The 21296-nt window shown below is 46.2% G+C and overlaps 1 protein-coding gene across 1 annotated transcript in view; it reads left to right on the forward strand.

Moving 5' to 3' along the window:
* LOC120997242 (cytochrome P450 2K1-like) overlaps positions 1 to 21296 on the forward strand; it is a 43861-nt gene that overhangs the window by 15449 nt on the left and 7116 nt on the right. The window contains exons 4-7 of the mRNA XM_040427245.1: positions 3022 to 3171; positions 7215 to 7375; positions 10261 to 10437; positions 11801 to 11942. Coding sequence (XP_040283179.1) covers positions 3022 to 3171; positions 7215 to 7375; positions 10261 to 10437; positions 11801 to 11942 — 630 coding nt within the window. The remainder of the gene's footprint in view (positions 1 to 3021; positions 3172 to 7214; positions 7376 to 10260; positions 10438 to 11800; positions 11943 to 21296) is intronic.

Here is a 21296-nt window from a genome sequence, read left to right on the forward strand (position 1 = left end):
GCCAGTGGTTTACCGCCAATATAGGCAGACTATGCCGTTGCTATGGGGCCCGCAGCGCAGGGGGGCCCACAGCGCACAGAAGGCCCCGCCCCCTCCGTTTATTTTAGCTAAGTAAGCAAGCAGTACTACTACTAATACAATCAAACACACACTGTGGGCGGCGCAGGGCCCGCGGCACTTGCCTTTGATCGGCGGGCCCCCCCCTCCCCCTCCCCTATTAACCTGGCTGCTCATCATGCTGCCTCACTTGATTCTCCCGCCCGGCCAGCCTGCAGGTGTGTTCTAATTTTCACACTGGCCAATCAGCGCAAGTCAGCAGCACAAAGAGGCAGCTGCTGATTGGCCAGTGTTTGCGGGCAGCAGGGGCGGGCGCCGGACCGCCGGTCATACACTGTACTGTACACATTCAGTCTCTCTCTGAGTCTGTCTGACCTGAGCGACGAGTGAAGTAGGCAGCTGCCTGGCTGCACCCTGCATCGATCCCAGCCCCAGACTGAAGGACTGCCTGCCCGCTCCTGACCGGACACGGTTGGTGCCGGACTGCCGGTGGTTTGTTATATTGGGAAGGGTCCCCACTCCCCAGCCAGGAATGGGATGGATAGATAGGTTAATGCAGGCTGCAGCATTGCCAGGCAGCAGCAAGATAACTCATAGGGAGGGGGGGCCCATAGAGGACAGTCTGCTTTCCTCCTACTCTGTCTTGTATGGGCCTCCCCCCCCCCCGAATCCTCTATGAGCCCCCCTAATGCCCCCATTACCCCAAAATGTCCAGGGGGGAGGAGTAGGAGGAAAGCACACTGTCCTCTGAGCCTTTCCCCCCCGAGTCCTCTATGAGCCCCCAACCCCTAATGCCCCCCCAAATGCCAGGGGGAGAGGAGTAGAAGGAAAGCACACTGTCCTGAACTTTTTGGGGGGCATTAAGGGTTTGGGGGGCTCATAGAGGACAGTCTGCTTTCCTCTTACTCTGTCCTGTATGAGCCCCCCCCCCTGAATCCTCTATGAGCCCCCCTTATCCCAAAATGCCCAGGGGGGGAGGAGTAGGAGACAAACACACTGTTCTGAGTCTCCCCCCCCCCTGAGTCCTCTATGAGCCTCCTGCCTCCCAACCCCTAATGCCCCCATTACTCCAAAATGTCCAGGGGGGAGGAGTAGGAGGAAAGCACACTGTCTGTCCCCTATGAGCCAACCCCCCCCCCCCCCCCCGAGTCCTCTATGAGCGCCCAACCCCTAATGCCCCCCAAAATGCCAGGGGGGAGTAGAAGGAAAGCACACTGTCCTGAGCATTTTGGGGGGCATTAAGGGTTTTGGGGGCTCATAGTGGACAGTGTGCTCTCCTACTCCTCCCCCCCGGGCATTTTGGGGGGCATTAGGGGTTGGATAACCCCTCTAACTCCTTTCTGCTGATGCTGACAGTGCACATAGCCACCAATCATATTCCCCAAACCCCCCCACCCCCCAACACATCAGTCACCTTTGAAAGGGGGGGGGGGGGATATGATTGGTGGCTATGTGCACACTCAGCATCAGCAGCAAGGAGTTAAAGCGAGTCTTTTAAGTTACTTCAACAAAGTTGGTTAATAAAAAAAATCAATAAAAAGATTTATCCATAATGGTTTCAGTAGGTCATGTATACAATTCTATAATGGGGGTGTGGCATGGGAGGAGCCAGGACAGGAGGTGGGATGGGCCAGGGGTGGGGAGTGGGCGGGGTTAGGGGGCCCAATTCAGATTCTTGCTATGGGGCCCAGTGATTTCTATGTACACACCTGCTTCCTGCTAAACAACTGTCCACTTTCAGAAACTGACAGCTACACCTACCTGGGCCTAGAAATCAGCCAATCAGGGAGTTTTAAGAAAGCCATGGAAACACTGAAAGACAAGGCGAGCAAAACCTTCTATGCCATCAGAAGGCGTCTGTATCACCTTAAAGCACCAGTGACCGTCTGGCTTAAAATTCTTTACACCATCATAGCACCAATCCTCCTGTATGGCAGCGAAGTCTGGGGCCCAGACACATACCCAGACCAGGCAAAGTGGGACTCTGGGCCAACAGAACTATTCCACCTAGAACTCTGCAAACACTTTCTCCAGGTCCACAGGAGCACCTCAAACAGAGCCTGTCGAGCAGATTCCCACTCTACTTTGCTGTCCAGAAGAGGACACTATCATTCAGAGCCCATCTGCATAGCAGCAGTCCCAGCTCCTACCATCACAAAGCCTTGCTACACCAAGAAGCCCCAGAAAAACAAAGCACCCTGGAACAAGTCACCCAAACCCAGCCTGCCCAAGCCACCAACCAATATAGCCTGACAAAGGGCAAAATCCAGAGGACGATACAAATGTACAAAGAGGAGTATATTAGCGTCTTAAGGAACGACATAAGAACATCCCAGAAGCTGACAGTATACCAGAGCCTGCAGAGGGAGTACAAACTGGCCCCATATCTAGAGAAACTCCCCAATCCAAAAGACCGACAGATCCTGAGCTGGTTCAGACATAGCGTCCACAGCCTGCTCATTGAATCCGGGCGTCGACGACAGAGGTACATGCCCAGGGAGAGCAGACTGTGCCAGCAGTGCGTCCAGGAGGCCGTGGAGGATGAGGCTCATTTCCTGCTGCGGTGCCCCAAATACTCAGCAGTGAGGAAGACTCACTTCAGGAGACTGTCTGATCTCTGCCCAGACTTCATCTCCATGGAGGAGGAAGAGAGACTCTCCATACTGCTGGGGGAAGAGGAGAACACAGCGGCCACAGCAGCACAATATATTACTGCCTGCCATAGACTGAGAGGAGCCCGAGGAGCCCGATATACCATGGACTCCTATACCCCCACCCTGTATATGTCCCCATCCCCACCCATTTATTTCCCACTTGCTTTGGCAATGCTAAAATGTATTTAGTCCTGCCAATAAAGCTGATTTGATTTGATTTGATAGGAGATAGATAGATAGATAGATAGATAGATAGATAGATAGATAGATAGATAGATAGCAGATACTAATCTATATTTTTGACTTTCAGGAGTTATCTTTGCTAATGGTGAAAACTGGAAAGTGATGAGAAGATTTACTCTTTCAACCCTACGAGACTATGGAATGGGGAAGAAAGGCATAGAAAACAAGATTATCGATGAATCAAATTGTTTAGTTCAGGCATTTAAAGCACATAAAGGTGAGCGTCTAAGTCATCATGTTCTCATGAGCAGACAGAGCATAATGCTGATAGAATTATTGTTGTATTCTTTGCTCTCTTCTACCTTCTTGATATGACACCGAAGCTGAATCCTTTTTGAGTTTTGTTTTCAGCACTTTGCAGTCAGGGCTCAAATACACAACAGAGCCCTGTCCTCAGAGCCGGCATGGCCTCTCCTCTAGAAGCAATACCTAGTTATACCTGACACAACTTCACAAATATTCTTGATTAAAAATCTGCAGTGCCTGGAGCACTGCCATGGTGCGGCAGAATCTGTCACTTATTCCCCGCTAACGCCAGGTCTAAAAAGTTGGCGTGGACGGGGAAGGGGATAGGCCCATCTCATTCATCCTTTTCTAGGCCTAGTTTAGGCCTAGAAAATGGTCTAAATGTAAGACAGCAAGGAAGCTGTCTTACATTTAGAATTGGCGGTGGATACGCCGAAGTTATGTAGAGGCCAGCACTTCTTCATAATTTTGGCGATCCACAGCTAACTATAGAGCTTATTAAGACCGGCATCTAAAACGCCAGTCATAAAAAGTGTGCCCCATAGTGTCCTTTTGACCGTCTGGTTTAGCTATGTCAGACTGTTGTTTACAACTAAAAACTTTGACATGTATTGAGGCCCAACTCTTGTCTATGACATTCTTGAACTGCAACATTGTTTCTGTTATGCTGTGCTTCTCCAGATTCACCCCTTCCACTAGATCAGTTAGGAACTACAGTCAGGTCCATAAATATTGGGACATTGACACAATTCTAACATTTTGGGCTCTATACACCACCACAATGGATTTGAAATGAAACAAACCAGATGTGCTTTAACTGCAGACTGTCAGCTTTAATTTGAGGGTATTTACATCCAAATCAGGTGAACGGTGTAGGAATTACAAAACAGTTTGCATATGTGCCTCCCACTTGTTAAGGGACCAAAAGTAATGGGAAAAAAATAATAATCATAACTCAAACTTTCACTTTTTAATACTTGGTTGCAAATCCTTTGCAGTAAATTACAGCCTGAAGTCTGGAACGCATAGACATCACCAGACGCTAGGTTTCATCCCTAGTGATGCTCTGCCAGGCCTCTACTGCGACTGTCTTCAGTTCCTGCTTGTTCTTGGGGCATTTTCCCTTCAGTTTTGTCTTCAGCAAATGAAAGCATGCTCAATCGGATTCAGGTCAGGTGATTGACTTGGCCACTGCATAACATTCCACTCCTATCCCTTAAAAAACTCTTTGGTTGCTTTTGCAGTATGCTTTGGGTCATTGTCCATCTGCACTGTGAAGCCAATGAGTCCTGAAGCATTTGGCTGAATATGAACAGATAATATTGCCCGAAACACTTCAGAATTCATCCTGCTGCTTTTGTAAGCAGTCACATCATCAATAAATACAAGATAACCAGTTCCATTGGCAGCCATGCATGCCCACGCCATGACACTACCACCACCATGCTTCACTGATGAGGTGGTATACTTAGGATCATGAGCAGTTCCTTTCCTTCTCCATACTCTTCTCATCCCATCACTCTGGTACAAGTTGATCTTGGTCTCATCTGTCCATAGGATGTTGTTCCAGAACTGTGAAGGCTTTTTTAGATGTCGTTTGGCAAACTCTAATCTGGCCTTCCTGTTTTTGAGGCTCACCAATGGTTTACATCTTGTGGTGAGCCCTCTGCATTCACTCTGGTGAAGTCTTCTCTTGATTGTTGACTTTGACACACATACACCTACCTCCTGGAGAGTGTTCTTGATCTGGCCAACTGTTGTGAAGGGTGTTTTCTTCACCAGGGAAAGAATTCTTCGGTCATCAACCACAGTTGTTTATCGTGGTCTTCCAGGTTTTTTGGTGTTGCTGAGCTCACCGCTGCGTGCCTTCTTTTTAAGAATGTTCCAAACAGTTGTTTTGGCCACGCCTAATGTTTTTGCTATCTCTCTGATGGGTTTGTTGTGTTTTTTCAGCCTAATGATGGCTTGCTTCACTGATAGTGACAGCTCTTTGGATCTCATCTTGAGAGTTGGCAGCAACAGATTCCAAATGCAAATAGCACACTTGAAATGAACTCTGGACCTTTCATCTGCTCATTGTAATTGGGATAATGAGGAAATAACACACAGCTGGCCATGGAACAGCTGAGAAGCCAATTGTCCCATTACTTTTGGTTCCTTAACAAGTGGGAGGCACATATGCAAACTGTTGTAATTCCTACACCGTTCACCTGATTTGGATCTAAATACCCTCAAATTAAAGCTGACAGTCTGCAGTTAAAGTACATCTTGTTCGTTTCATTTCAAATCCATTGTGGTGGTGTATAGAGGCAAAAATATTTGAATTGTGTCGATGTCCCAATATTTATGGACCTGACTGTATATATAAGTAGAGCAGTCAGAGCCCCTAGTTGTCTGCAGATAGGGAGCAGTATTTAGTAGGAGATACTCTGCCAGACTTCAGGAGAGTCCAGAATAAGATGCTGAGAGGAGGATACTCTGCCACAGACCCTGGGTCACCAGTCGTTTTACCATGCTGCATGGACAGGCTCTTCCGGCTGAGAATATCCTGCCAGAATTGTCAAGATCCGGCACTGCCAGACGCAACGGAATGCACATTGGTCCCATTTAGTATAATGGGTCCAGCGAAGATTTGGCTGGGAATACCGGGAATTGCCCAATGCGTTCAGCGGTTTGTGTCCTGTTGATTCTCATCATTTTTGGCTGGATCTCTGTGCCGCAGATTTGAAATTAGCCTAAGACAGCTAACTCAGGCCTTTCCTCAGCACAGAGATTTCTGCTACCAAAGGAAAGAAGCTAGCTCAACGCCTTGCCTGTATTGTTTTGAAGCACACCAGTTTAATGTAAACCCAGACCCTCTGAACTTAATTCCCATTGTGGTGCACCATGACTTACCATTCCCTCTAGAGAGCAGCAACACGTGGTGACACTTTGATGGGGACTCAGCATAGTGTTTGTGGCCACCTCAAACTCGGCCACTGCTAATCTCCTGTGGTTTTGAGTATACAGCTCCTTGGCAGACCTATGTGTCTCCATGGTAACAGGCTATAAACAAACCCTGTGTGTAGTCTTATCCGTCAGTCATGTGTTACTCTCTTCCATTTAAGACTTCTTCTACTGTCAATAGGTTAGCAAGAGGAATAGCAAGTTGGAAAAGTACATGACTAAAGAATCAGACTTTGCCCTGATCATGAAGATGAAAAAAAAAATATATAATCTAAAAAAAAAAATTTAAAAAAATTTAAAAACGGAGACAGCACGACCAAACTTGTAGAATTTAATCCAGATGCAACGTTTCGGCTTAAGGAAGCCTTTGTCAAGCATTTGACAAAGGCTTCCTTAAGCCGAAATGTTGCATCTGGATTAAATTCCACAGGACTACCTTTGGGGGATTTTACCACCCCCTTGGAGACAAGCACCCACTACTCTTATACTAAGGAGTGCTGTTCATCCTCGATTTTTGTACCCTGATCATAGTCTGTAATCATTGAGACATACAGGTTGAGTTCATTTTCTTTTCATCTTAGACACATTAAATCAATAAATAATGAGTCAATCACCAATTGCTTCTGCTTTTTGTTGCTAGATACAAACATGAAATATTCCTTGGGTAGTCTGAATGTCTCCTTAATGGAGATAGTCGTGATGGCCATGGAGTTAATTGATAAAATGTTAGCTGCCTGCAGTCACCACTAGAGGGAGAATACTGTATACTGTCCATTCTTTATATTAAACTTAGTAATAACACTGTATATAGGATGCTCTAAAGATCCCACTAGTGGTGACTGCAGACAGACAGTATGTTATTATTTGACACTATAGGCAGAGGATAAGGAGCTGTGTAGTGGAAAATGGAGTTCAAATGTAAAAAATAAAAATCTAGAAATCAAAGTTGATTACAATTTCAGGAACTCTTTCTTTAGCACACAATCTCCAAAATTGTTTACTCTTATTGTGGCTCCATGCATATAATAACTGTTTACACGGATCTGTTTTATTAAAAAATTATTTCAGGAAAACCCTTCGATAACCTGCAAATAATCAACACGGCGGTGGCCAATATAATCGTGTCCACAGTGATTGGTGTTCGATATGATTATGAAGATCCCATCATAGTGAAGCTAGTCAATTTAATCAATGAAAATATCAGACTGCTAGGAAGTCGTCTGGTCAGGGTAAGTTATTTTCATGTAGACTAACTAGTTCCAGACCGGTCTTCTTTCCCCTGGTAATGACTGGGCAGTGTCACTTTTTATTATATGCTGGATTGAAAGCTACTGTATGTTGTTTTTTATTCTATTTTTTTTTCAAATAATTTTTGAATTCATTTCTGTGATATACACTCACCTAAAGAATTATTAGGAACACCTGTTCTATTTCTCATTAATGCAATTATCTAGTCAACCAATCACATGGCAGTTGCTTCAATGCATTTAGGGGGGTGGTCCTGGTCAAGACAATCTCCTGAACTCCAAACTGAATGTCAGAATGCGAAAGAAAGGTGATTTAAGCAATTTTGAGCGTGGCCTGGTTGTTGGTGCCAGACGGGCCGGTCTGAGTATTTCACAATCTGCTCAGTTACTGGGATTTTCACGCTCAACCATTTCTAGGGTTTACAAAGAATGGTGTGAAAAGGGAAAAACATCCAGTATGCGGCAGTCCTGTGGGCAAAAATGCCTTGTGGATGCTAGAGGTCAGAGGAGAATGGGCCAACTGATTCAAGCTGATAGAAGAGCAACGTTGACTGAAATAACCACTCGTTACAACCGAGGTATGCAGCAAAGCATTTGTGAAGCCACAACACGCACAACCTTGAGGCGGATGGGCTACAACAGCAGAAGACCCCATCGGGTACCACTCTTCTCCACTACAAATAGGAAAAAGAGGCTACAATTTGCACGAGCTCACCAAAATTGGACTGTTGAAGACTGGAAAAATGTTGCTTGGTCTGATGAGTCTCGATTTCTGTTGAGACATTCAAATGGTAGAGTCCGAATTTGGCGTAAACAGAATGAGAACATGTATCCATCCTCTGATAGCTACTTCCAGCAGGATAATGCACCATGTCACAAAGCTCGAATCATTTCAAATTGGTTTCTTGAACATGACAATGAGTTCACTGTACTAAAATGGCCTCCACAGTCACCAGATCTCAACCCAATAGAGCATCTTTGGGATGTGGTGGAACGGAAGCTTCGTGCCCTGGATGTGCATCCCTCAAATCTCCATCAACTGCAAGATGCTATCCTATCAATATGGGCCAACATTTCTAAAGAATGCTATCAGCACCTTGTTGAATCAATGTCACCTAGAATTAAGGCAGTTCTGAAGGCAAAAGGGGGTCCAACACCGTTTTAGTATGGTGTTCCTAATAATTCTTTAGGTGAGTGTATAAGGTTTTATTTTTATGGCATTTTATATTGATATTTGCTTTATGTAGATGGAAAATGTAAACACATCTTTTCTATATTTATTTTAGTAGCATAGTGTGCCACTAATTTACATTTTTAAAGTGGGTCCTCCTTTTAGTTATTGTCATTTTTATAGATGTAGCCATATTTATGTTATTGTTTTCGGTGGTCAGCTGCACTCTTTCTTTAAATTTTGAGGGCACTTTCCTACATGGCCATGAGAGACTGGGTATTCTCTTTACTGTCGTGTAAAATGGGAGCTGTAGTACATCCAGCTATAGCAGTCACAGTTCCATCTATACCAGTAAAGTTCTCTTTCAGATAGCAAAGTTAGAATTTACGTAAAAATGGGAGTTATTGTCCTCTTTGAGCACTTTCTTCCTAAAGTCTCTCTCAGTAGACTTTATGGCAGGCAATTGTACTTTTGCAATGGTGGCTGTACTGTGCACTGTGGGATACAGGTTTTTGAAGACATGTCTGGCCAGGGTGTTTGTAAGGGCTCATGCACATGGCCGTTCCGTGCGTTGGGGACCACAATTTGCGGTCCCCAATGCACGGGAAACATCTGAGCGGATTCCGCAGACGGATCCAGACTCAATCAACTTGAATGGGTCCGTGATCCGTCTGCAACGCAAAACATAGAATAAAAATGTACTATTTTTATGAAGGTGTGGAGGCACGAAGAGAAAACTACAGAGTGCTCTCGTGGGGTTCCGTCTCTCTGTTCAAGTAAATTGGTCGGCATCCGTGATTGCGGACCTGCTGTTTGCAGACCCCAATAAGGACACAGCCGGACAATGGCCATGTACATGAAGGATTTCTTCAGGCTAAATGCACACAACAGTAAAAAACAGACATATGACTGCTATTTTTTTGGATGGCCATCACAGTGCCAATTTCAGAACCAATGGGGCTATTCACATGGCTGTTTTTTTTTAACAGCCAATGGATAGCAGCCATTAAAAAATAGGGCATGTATATTCAATGGGACCATTTTTAACGGCCGCCTAGAAAGGAGTGCACCCATCTAAAGGCCGTTAAAAACAGGTAGACTAGTGCAATATGGCCTTTTAGAGATTTTAAAAAAATCAATCACCTCATCCACTTGCACACGCAGAGGCAGTTACTCCTCTCTTCACTGAAAAGTACCGGAGCTCAGCATGATGATATCACCACACGATCATGCTGGGAGCGCACGTTGACGTCATCACACCGACGGCAGGCCCTTTTTAATCAAAAGAGCAGCAACTGCCTCTGTGCGTGCAAGTAGATGAGGTCAATGATTTATTTTTATTTTTTTACTAAAAACAAACGTTACAGGTGGAAGCCACTATGGGAGACATTATGGGCCAACATAGGGGACATTATTACAGCGGGGGCCACCATGGGGGAAATCCGAAGTAGAAATTGACCTGCAGTTTTACTTCAATTTTCTTTACTTGACACATTGGATCCAAGGTGAACGAGAGTGGCATTGCTGCACTTTATATCCCTCTTGCCTATGTGCAGACATTACACTAAAAACTGCTTTTGCAGTCACTCTCATTCTATTGTGCATACTACATTTGTGCGCTAAACATTTTTAATTTCCCACCTAGCGATAAAATAAATGCAGTTTTATGGAGTTCTTTTTGTTGTTTTCTATCAAGCTTTACAACAGTTATCCATATCTGATCCACTGGATGCCTGGCCCGCACAGAAAAGTTTTTGAAAACATGAAAGAGCTGCATGAGTTCATACGAGCAACATTCACAAGACATAAAAAAGAGCTGGACATCAATGACCAGCGGAACCTTGTCGATGCTTATCTGGTGAAGCAACAAGAGGTAAAAACTATATTTTAAATGATGTAAATGGTAGAAACCTGTAATGCCCTCTACATAGCCCTCTGTCACCGCTAGATCTCCTAGGGATGGCGGCAAATAGACCAAATAAATATTAAATGCCTTGTATTTGCATTGTTCACAAAAATTGTTGCGAAAAGCTACGATCATTTCCACCTTCCATTAATTTTTTCACTGATGTGCAGCTTATCCGTTGTAAACCAACACATACTCTGACGTAATAATTAAAGCGGTTCTCAAGGATTAAAAAACCCAAGGCTACTTTCTCCCAAAACAGTGCCACACCTGTTCACACGTTGTCTGCGGTATTGAAACTTATATGGACAGAAGAGGCACAGTTCTTGGAAAAAAAAAAAATTCTAATTGTGTACAACTTCTTAAAGCTAGCCTTAGTCCTTTTGTCCAGTCACATGATTGTGTGTTTAATGCTCGTTACATCTGTAAATAATGTACATCTGCTAATCTCCTCACATAAATAGCCACTTTATTCAGCAGGTATGGCTTTCATTGTTCACTTTTCAAAGTACGGAAATGGTTCAAAAATGAAAATGTTTTTGTCACTTAATGTCTATGGAGAAGGCTACATTTGGGTAAAAGGGAGCTTGTCATCAGTTCTGACCCTGCTAAACTGCTGACAGCACTAGGTAGGGCCTTGGGAGAACAGGAAAAACATGTCTTTTGTGGAGCTTTTCTCATCAGGAGTAATGTGAATATAAAGTTATATTCTGCCTTCACTTCACAGTGAAGCCCCTCCCTGGGCACTTGCCAGAGGGGAATCTGGCAGAATTAAACTTCATATTCACACTATTCCTGATGAGAACAGCTCCAAAAAAGACATGTTTGTTCTGCTTTCTCCAGGTCCCTGTCTAGTGCTGTCAGTAGTTTAGCATAGTCAAAGAAACAGTAAATGTAGAAATAAATACATGGTAGTATAATGCCCAGTGTTTGTCAGTCTGCAGAATATTCTACAAACCATTTAGAGAGGTTGTGATTGAGTCCGATTTTGGCATGTCCCGACAGAGATGTGTATGTGTATGTGTATGCGTGTGTGTGTGTGTGTGCGTGCGTGTGTGTGTGTGGGGGGGGGGGGAGGGGTTGCTTAATACAGTTGCCTTACAGCCAAGTCTTATCTGACATTTGCGAGATGGAGAGGTGGTGGCTGATGTTGTATGACAGGACAGAGCTTTGTGCATCGACAGGTATCACACAGGTCGAGCCACCACCAATTTAAAATTGATGGTTTGTCATAAGGATAGCCCATCAATGTTATGGTCCTGGAGAAGCCCTTTATATGCCATATTTTATCTTAAAAATTGTTACATACTTTGTTTAATTTGTTTTGTAGGGAAAACCAGAATCTACTATGTATTTCCATGATGAGAACCTGATTGCACTTGTAGAAAATCTGTTTACTGCTGGAATGGAGACCACGTCCACCACATTGAGATGGGGGCTTCTGCTCATGATGAAATATCCAGAAATGCAAAGTAAGAGCTATAGAGCAATACTTTATGTTTTTTTTTTTTTAATGAAATAGTCAATGTACTGTTTGGCTTCTTGTATCAACAGGGTGATTTAAGCATTTATCACTGAAAATGTGATTCACTGGTTGACCGATTTGATACGGGTCCAAATTTTAGCAACCCAAATCAAAAGTGTTCCAATTGAAACATAACACCCTGAGGTCTCCTATTTTTCTGTCTTGTTCTCTTGTTTATTTCTCTCTCTCTTTCTTTCACCCTCCATGAGTTTGCGAAAATGAAATCACAAAAAATTGGGATTCAGATCCACCTCTAAATGAAATAAAATAAAAATTGAATTGATTCTAAACTTCTATACAGTCATTACTATTAATGACCTACCCTCATGATTAGAGATGAGTGAATCGAAGTTGAACTGGAATTCGATCCGAATTTCAGGAAAAATTTGATTTGCACTGAATCCGAACTTCCTCACGCTTCATGGTAACTAATCGCATTTTTTCTAAAATGGCTGCGGCATGTGTTTGGACATGGAACTAAGCAGTCTGGGAATGAGGGATCACCCACAATGCCATGCATGCAGCCAATCAGCAGCCAGCCAGCCCCTGTGATGTCACAGCCGTATAAATAGCCTCAGCCATTTTGAATTCTGCCATATCCAGTGTACTCAGTGCAGGGAGAGACATCAGCAGGCGCTAGGGACAGTGCTAGAAAAGAATTAAAACTTTAGTTTGCTGTATAGAAGTTCAGGGAAAGGACAGGGAGGAATCATTCCACAGCATTTATGTTGAACAGGGTTCAGTAGGGGAGGTTACAACCTGGGTAATAGGAACAATCCTATTACACTTTGCTGCACTGAATGTGGATCCAAATTGCCATTATACAGCTCTGTAATTCCAGCAAACCGTTTTTGTTATTGGGGTGTAATAGCCATTAACAGAGTTTATTACAAGGAAATATTTCTACGTCTTATTTGCCCTTGTGCGGTGCAGTTATATGTTCTAAAGCATTTTTTGGCTTGTATTAGTGGGGAAAAAAGTGCTTATTAGTAGTAGTGTGGTGAAGTGAGAAAAATACAGCCCTTTTTGGCGTGTATCAGTGGCAAAAAAATAAATATTTGCCTTTCAGCGGTGCAGTTATATGTAGGGATGAGTGAACCCGTGGATATCCGGGTTTATCGGGTTCGGCTGAACTTCGGGTAAAAGTTTGGGTTCGGGACCCCAACTTGACCCGAACTCGAACACGAACACAATTCAAGTCAATGGTGCACTAAAATGGCTCTCAAATAGTCATAGTAAAGGCTAGAGGGCTGCAAAAGGAAGCAAAATGGAGGTAAGAGCAGGACAATTGCCCTACAAATAAATGTGGATAGGGAAATCACTTAAAATACCATAGAATAGAAAGAAATAAAAAATAATAATCTTGAAGTAGGAGGCGGAGGTCAAAGTGGAGTAGGAGGTTGAGGAGGCGGTGGACGTGGACGTGGCGGTGTAGGTGGACGCGGTGGTGGAGGAGGAGGAGGTAGCCAACACAGTTTTTTTTTCCTTTATTTATTTATTTTTTAGTTTTTTTTATAAATTTGGGAAGGCCCCAAAACATTGGGAAATAGAAAAGACAATGCAAAGAGAAAGTGCGCTGGAGTATAACAATGGCTGAGTGCGGCCGGTACTCAAGCCTACCAGCACAAGGTACGGACAAGTTCTGTGGGATCCATGCATGGTTCATTTTAATTAATGTGAGCTTACCCCCCTTGCTGTGCTAAACACACGTTCGGACAATACACTTGCTGCAGGGCAGGCTAGCACCTCCAAGGCGAAAAGGTAAGCTCAGGCCATGTGCCCAATTTGGAGACCCAGAAGTTGAAGGGGGCAGACCCATCAGTCAATACATGTAGACCTGTGCACATGTACTGTTCCACGATGTTGCTGAAATGCTGCCTCCTGCTAAGACTTTCCATATCAGCTAGTGGTGCTGGTTGTTGTGGCGTGCTGACAAAGCTTTTTCACATTTCGGCCATACTAGCTCTCCCTTCTGAGGTGCTGGCGGTGCCCCAGCTGCATTGGTGACTTCTTCCTCCTCCTCCTCTGCCTTCGTCTTGTGCTTCCACTGAGCCCCCGCTGTCGTGTGTGAATGCATGGGTGTAGGAACCCCCAAAAATCTGGGGGGGACAGCATTTTTGCTCACCGGGTATAAACTTACAGTTCTGAAGACTCAGGGGTGCTGGCTTGGCCGAGCAGAAGGAGTGTGGGAGACTGGGAGGCCTTTTTCTCCAAGCTGCTCCGGATCAGTGCTCTGGGCAGCTGGGCTCCGGGCTGGAAGTGGGCACAATAAGAAAAAAATATTTTTCATTACACCTCAGGTCAGACCACCAATCAGACCCCCAATGTTAATCAGACCTCACCTAACAGCCCCAATAAGATCCCCAATGTTAATAAGACCTCAGATCACACCTCAGCTCAGACCCCAATATGAATGACCCCCAATCAGACCTCAGATAAGAGCCCCATGCCTCATAGCAGCCCCCAGTGCCTCTCCAGTAGCCCCCAGTGCCTCTCATCAGCCCCCCAGCGCCTCTCATCAGCCCCCCAGCACCTCTCATCAGCCAGTAATAACAGCCCCCCCTCAATCATGTGCCAGTAATAACAGGGCCCCCCCAATCATGTGCCAGTAATAACAGGGCCCCCCAATCATGTGCCAGTAATAACAGCACCCCCCTAATCATGTGCCAGTAATAACAGGGCCCCCCCCCCAATCATGTGCCAGCAATACCAGGGCCCCCCTCCATTATGTGCCAGTAATAACAGGCCCCCCCCCAATCATGTGTCAGCAATAACAGGGCCCCCCCCCATTATGTGCAAGTAATAACCAGGCCCCCCCCATTATGTGCCAGTAATAACCAGGCCCCCCCATTATGTGCCAGTAATAACAGGCCGCCCCCCCCCCAATCATGTGCCAGTAATAGGGCCCCCCCCATTATGTGCCAGTAAAAAAATAATTAACACTTATACTTACCTCTTTGGAGCGATGCGATGCAGGACTCTTCTGGCCTGTGTCCCGACGCCAGCGCTGTACGGCCTGCGCGGGCCTCTGATAGGCTGCCGGCCTAGTAGTGCCGGCAGCCTATCAGAGGAACAGGAAAGGGACACACCTCCCTGCCCTGCTCCTCTGCAGCCTTCTGTTTGTATCGCTGTCCTGAGGACGGCAATACAAACAGTCAGATCACTATGGAGATGAGCGCTTCGTTTCCACAATGGAAGCGCTCATCTCAGTACCTGCCCCGCCGCCGCTGCACACACTGCCGCTGGGGGGGATTTGACCAAACCTGTCCCCCCGCATTATTTCCTGGGGGGGATCCGTCCCCCCCGTCCCCTCAGCTTCCTACGCCCATGTGTGAATGCCATCAGCAGCACGTCTACTAGCGTGCGCTTGTACTCGCACATCTTCCGATCACGCTCCAGTCACGGAATTAAGGACGGCACATTGTCCTTGTAGCGTGGATCCAGGAGGGTGGCAATCAGCACTGGTTAGAATGTGGGAAACTCGGTGGTCGTTGCGCAGGCACTGCAGCATGTAGTCGCTCATGTGTGCCAGGCTGCCCAGAGGCAACAACAAGCTGTCCTCAGTGGGAGGTGTATCCTCTGTGTCCTCTGTATCCCCCCAGCCACGCTCCATTGATGCCCATAGGCTGCTTTGGGTGCCACCCTGCTGTGAACACGGTTCCTCCTCATCATCATCCTCCTCCTCCTCATCCTGCAGAAATGTGCCCTGGCTTGACAGTTATGTTCCTGGCCTCTGTTGGTACAGGAACCCACCCTGAGAGCCACTTGTGAATGACTGGCCTGATAACCGTGGAAATGATCCCTCTTCCTCCCCCCCATCCTCATCACCGCAGTGTTTTTTCAAGGAGACATAGAAGTGGGATAGTAAAGCTGAGGACTGCGTCATTGGCATTGGCCATGTTGGTGGAGTACTCAAAATAGCGCAACACGGCACACACATCCCGCATGGAGGCTCAGTCATTGGTGGTGAAGTGGTATTGTTCCGTAGAGAGACTCACGCGTGTGTGTTGCAGCTGAAACTCCACTATTGCCTGCTGCTGCTCACACAGTCTCTCTAGCATGTGCAAGGTGGAGTTCAAACTTGTGAATATGTCACTCATGAGGCGGTGAGCGGGAAGGCCAAAGTTACGCTGCAATGCATACAGGTGAGCAGCAGCAGGGTGAGAACTCCGAAAAGCGCGCACAGACAGCCCGCACTTTCTGCAGCAGCTCTGACATTTCGGGGAAATTTTTGAGGGACCACCAAATTCAGCACATGTGCCAGGCAAGGGATGTGCGTTAAATCAGCTATCCCCAGAGCTTCTACGAGATTTTGCCCGTTATTGCACACTACCAGTCCAGGCTTGAGGCTCAGCGGCACCAACCAAACAGATGAGTTTCAAAAGAGCCTGCTGTCATTTCCACATGGCTGTGCTGAAGTTGGTGGTCAAGGTGTTACGCTGACAGGATGAGGAGGCGGTAGAGGATGAAGTGGAGTAGGAGGCAACAGGAGGCAACGAGAAATGTCCTGCAATCCTCGGTGGCAGTAGGACATGCGCCAAACTGTTATATGCCTAAGGCCCAGCCGCCACTGCATTTACCCAGTGTGCAGTTAGGGACATATAACGTCCCTGCCCGTGCTTACTGGTTCACGTATCGGTAGTTATGTGGATCTTGCCACAGATGGCATTGTGCAGTGCACACCTGATTTTGTCTGCCACTTGGTTGTGCAGGGCAGGGATGGCTCGTCTAGAAAAGTATTGGTGACTGGGAACAATGTACTGTGGGACAGTTACCGCCATAAGGTTTTTAAAAGTCTCTGTCTCTACCAGATGGAATGGCAGCATTTCAAAGGACAGGAATTTTGAAATGCTGGCATTCAGGGCCAGGGATCGTGGGTGGGTAGGGGGGTACTTCCTCTTTCTCTCCAGTTTTTGGGGGATGGACAGCTGAACGCTTCCATGGGACAGTATGGACATGCTGGGTGACTGTGGTGGAGGTGGTGGTGTTGCTGCCACATCCTCTGTTTGCGGGGTGGCAGGTTCCACTGTCACTCCAGAGGGGGAGGAGGAGGCCGAGACCACAGCAGAATAGGGAGCAAGAGGAGTCTGAGATCTTTTGTGTTTTTTTCAGGTATGTACTCCACCGCAGCTCGTGCTTTGCATTTAGATGCCTGGTCATGCAGGTTGGGCTCAGGTTTAGAACATTTATGCCTCGCTTCAGGCTTTGATTGTACAGCGTGCAAACCACTCGCGTCTTGTCCTCAGCACATTGTCTGAAGAACTGCCACTCCAGGGAACTGCTTGGAACTGGCTTTGGCGTTCTCAGTCCCTGGGTGCAGTGGGAAGTAGCAGGCATACTGGCTAGGGTACAGCCACTCTTCTTTTGCACCCTGATCCCTCTTTTGCTGTGCAGCTGGCGCTGTGTAACCTCTACCTCTTTCTCCGAACTGCACACGTCACTCACATGACCTTAATTCCATGTGGGGTCTAGGAACTCATCATCCTCCACATCATCTTTCACCCACTCTTCACCCCTGCCCTCCTTGCCGGTCTGCACATGGCAGAAAGCCACAGCAGTTGGCACCTGTGTTTCGTCATCATCATCAGAGACGTGCTGCGGTGGTCCTCTCATGTCCACATCCTGAAACATAAGTGGCTGGGCATCAGTGCAGTGAATCTCTTCCACTTCTGGGGCAGGGTTAGGTGGATGGCCCACGGAAACCCCACCAACAGAGTCAATTAAAAGCATAAGAGACTGCTGCATGACTTGGGGCTCAGACTGCTTGGCTGATTTGAAAGGGGGTGAGGTGAAAGACAGATGCCCATGGACTACAGGTGCCAACTTTACAGCTTCAGAAGGGGACCGGGTGGGAGACAATGTGAAGGAACTGGAGGCACTGTCAGCCATCCAATCTGCTACCGCCTATACTTGTTCTGCCCTCACCATTCGTACACCGGTATTCGGGCCTACAAACTAAAGCCGAACGTCCTGTCGTCCAAGTGCACCGGAGGAAGGTGTTTTATTTGGGCGTTTAGCTGGCACAGATCGACCACATACTTTTCTTGCCACAGGAGCTCCACCAGCACCAGCAGTACCACGACTAGAGCCACGTCCCTTATTTGATGCTCTCCTTATTCTTTGAGGTCACCCACCGAACTAACAGACAGATTAACTATATTAATTTCCCTGTCACGTATGCAGTGCAGGTGCACCTTACAGCAAAAATAGGTATATATCACCCACTGAACTAACAGACGGATTACCTATATTAATTTCCCTGTCACATATGCAGTGCACGTGTATCTCACACTAAAATTGGGCATATGTCACCAGTCGAACTAACAGTCAGATTAACTAGATTAATTTCACTGTCATGTATAAAGTAGACATGTATCTCACACCAAAAATGAGAATATGACACCCACTGAACTAACAGATGGATTAACAATATTAATTTCCCTGTCACGTATCCAGTGCAGGTGGACCTCACACCAAAAATGGGAATATGTCACTGATCGAACTAACAGTCAGATGAACTAGATTAATTTCACTGTCATGTATAAAGTAGACATGTATCTCACACCAAAAATGGGAATATAACACCCACTGAACTAACAGACGGATTAACTATATTAATTCCCCTGTCACATATGCAGTGCACGTGTATCTCACACCAAAAATTGTGGAGATTAACTATATTAATTTCCCTGTCACATATAAAGTGCACGTGTATCTCACACAAAAAATGTGTATGTCACCCATCGAACTAACGGACGGATTAATTATTATATTTTTTGTCAGGGATACAAAAATGGTGCATTGCACCCACAAAAATCGCTATAGATCACCCACAGAATTAACAGCAAGATTTATTATTATATTTCTGTGTAAGGGGTGCAAAGGTGGTGTATTGCACCCACAAAAAATCATTATAGGTCACCCACAAAACAAATAGCCAGATTCCTAACACTGTCCCTCATTTCAGCTGCCTGCTTCCCGTCCCTGCACTACTCAGAGCTGATGGGCGGTGCTACACGTGATCCATCTTGTATAGAGGCTGGGTCACATGATGCATCGGCCAATCACACCCATGTCATTACTAGGCATGGCTGTAATGGCTTCTAAAGTGCCCACAGCTTAAAGTTTGTTGATTGGTTGCCCTGTAGCCTTTCAAAAGCTTTAATAAATGCCCGGACACCGAACTCGAACCCAAACGTTTCTGGGAAATTTTGTGTTCTAGTCCGCAAAGTTCGGTACGGACACAAACTTTACAGTTTGGGTTCGCTCAACACTAGTTATATGTTATAAAGCCTTTTGTGGCGTATATAAGTGGAAAGAATTAGGGCCTATTTGCCGTTCAGCGGTGCAGTTATATGTTCTAAAGTCATTTTTGGCATGTATTAGTGGCAAACAATAAATATTATTTGCCATTCAGCGGTGCAATTATATGTTCTAAAGCCTTTTGTGGCGTGTATAAGTGGAACAAACAAAGGGCCTATTTGCCATTCAGCAGTGCAGTTATATGTTCTAAATCCCTTTTCGGCGTGTATTAGTGGCAAAAAATATATATTATATGCCGTTCAGCGGTGCAGTCATATGTTCTAAAGCCTCTTTGGCGTGTATAAGTGGCGTGTATAAGTGGAAATAAATAAGAGCTTATTTGCCGTTCAGTTGTGCAGTTATATGTTCTAAAGCCCTTTTTGGTGTGTATTATTTGGAAAAAATAAGGGACTATTTGCTGTTCAGCGGAGCAGTTATATGTTCTAAAGCCCTTTTTGACGTGTATTATTGGGGGGAAAAAAAGTTGTGTGGGGAAGTGAGAAAATCATACTTTTTTGGGGTGTTTTAATTTCCTTTTTATTTATTTATTTGATCTAACGGTATGTCAGACAGAGAAGTGCCAGGTCCTGCACAGGGGAGTGGAAGATGCCTAAATGTTTCTGGCGCAGGCACAGGTCACAGCAGAGTAAAGGGGTGTGGCAGTATGAGTCACAGCGACAGGCCTGATCTCCCTGTGTCATCTAGCGGTCGTGTCTTGACCAGCAACCCAGCGGTTCTTGAATGGTTGACTACTTCATCCACTTCGTCCCAAGTGACATCAGACACCCCCAGCCAAGAGTCGGTGGGTTCATCAGACACAACCCTTAGTTGGCATGGCCTGGCAGGCCCTGTTCCCTAACCTGTCCTCAACCTGCCTCTGTCCTTTTCTGTTCCCTCAGCTACAGAAGTATTATATGCTATGGGCTCAGCTCCACTATAAAGCGAGTACGATCTACTAGAGGACAGTCATCAGCTACTGGCCAGCCAAGATGTGGAAGAGACATCTATTGCTTCCTTCGGTAGGTGGGCAAGTAGTGATGAGGAGAGTGGCGTGGGAGCTGGTGTTGCGAGCGGTGAGGCTCCTGACCCAGAGACCGTTGAGGAGGACATCAGTGACATGCAAACAGTACTCGATGATGATGATGTAGCTGATCGCACTTGGGAGATGGGTGAATTGGGGGCTTCATCATCATCAGGAAAAGAGGGTGGCAGCTTGCCCATGAGGCAGCGGCGGAGCCAGCAAGTTGCCAGGAGTCAGCAGGGTGGCAGCACTGGGAGGTCTACCTACCTGCTCATAAAGTAGTGGTGCAGGGGTTCACAAAAGCAGGGGAGGTAGCAGTCAGTCAGTGCGGAGTGTTGGGGGTCAAATCACCTACTCGGCGGTGTGGCAGTTTTTTGTTAAGCCGCCGGAGGAGGTGAAAATGGCCATTTGTAGAATCTGTGGGCAGAAGGTTAAGCACTGCCAGGGAGTCAACCCTATCCAGCGTCACCATAAAGTGCCCTGAGAGAACCGTGGCTCCTATGTGGTGGTTCAGCCTGCCACAGCAAGCGCTGCATTACCCAATGGTACGCACCCAATTTCGGAAAATGAAGGCTCCACCACCTCGGCCAAAGGGAGCTGTCTGTCTTCTTCCCATCATCTGCTGGTCCTGATGCTCCTGCTCCTCTTCCTACTCCTGGCTAGTCATTCCATCAGCAATCGATCACCGAAGCGATTGCCAAGAGACAACAGTATGCGTGCATTCATCCAACGGCACAGAAGCTGAATGTGATGCTGGCCAAGTTGCTGGTGCTGCAGTCCCTCCCTTTCCAAGTGGTGGACTCTGCACCTTTCAGAGAACTGATGGCTTGTGCCGAGCCGATGTGGAGAGTCCCAAGCTGTCATTTCTTTGCCAAAAAGGCAGTACCAGCCCTGCACAAGTATGTAGAACAGAAGATGGGCCATTCCTTGACCATGTCGGAGTCTACCATAGTGCACGGCAGCGCAGACGTGTGGAGC

This window comes from Bufo bufo, chromosome 4 (genome assembly GCF_905171765.1).
Source record: "Bufo bufo chromosome 4, aBufBuf1.1, whole genome shotgun sequence".
Taxonomy (NCBI): Eukaryota; Metazoa; Chordata; class Amphibia; order Anura; family Bufonidae; genus Bufo; species Bufo bufo.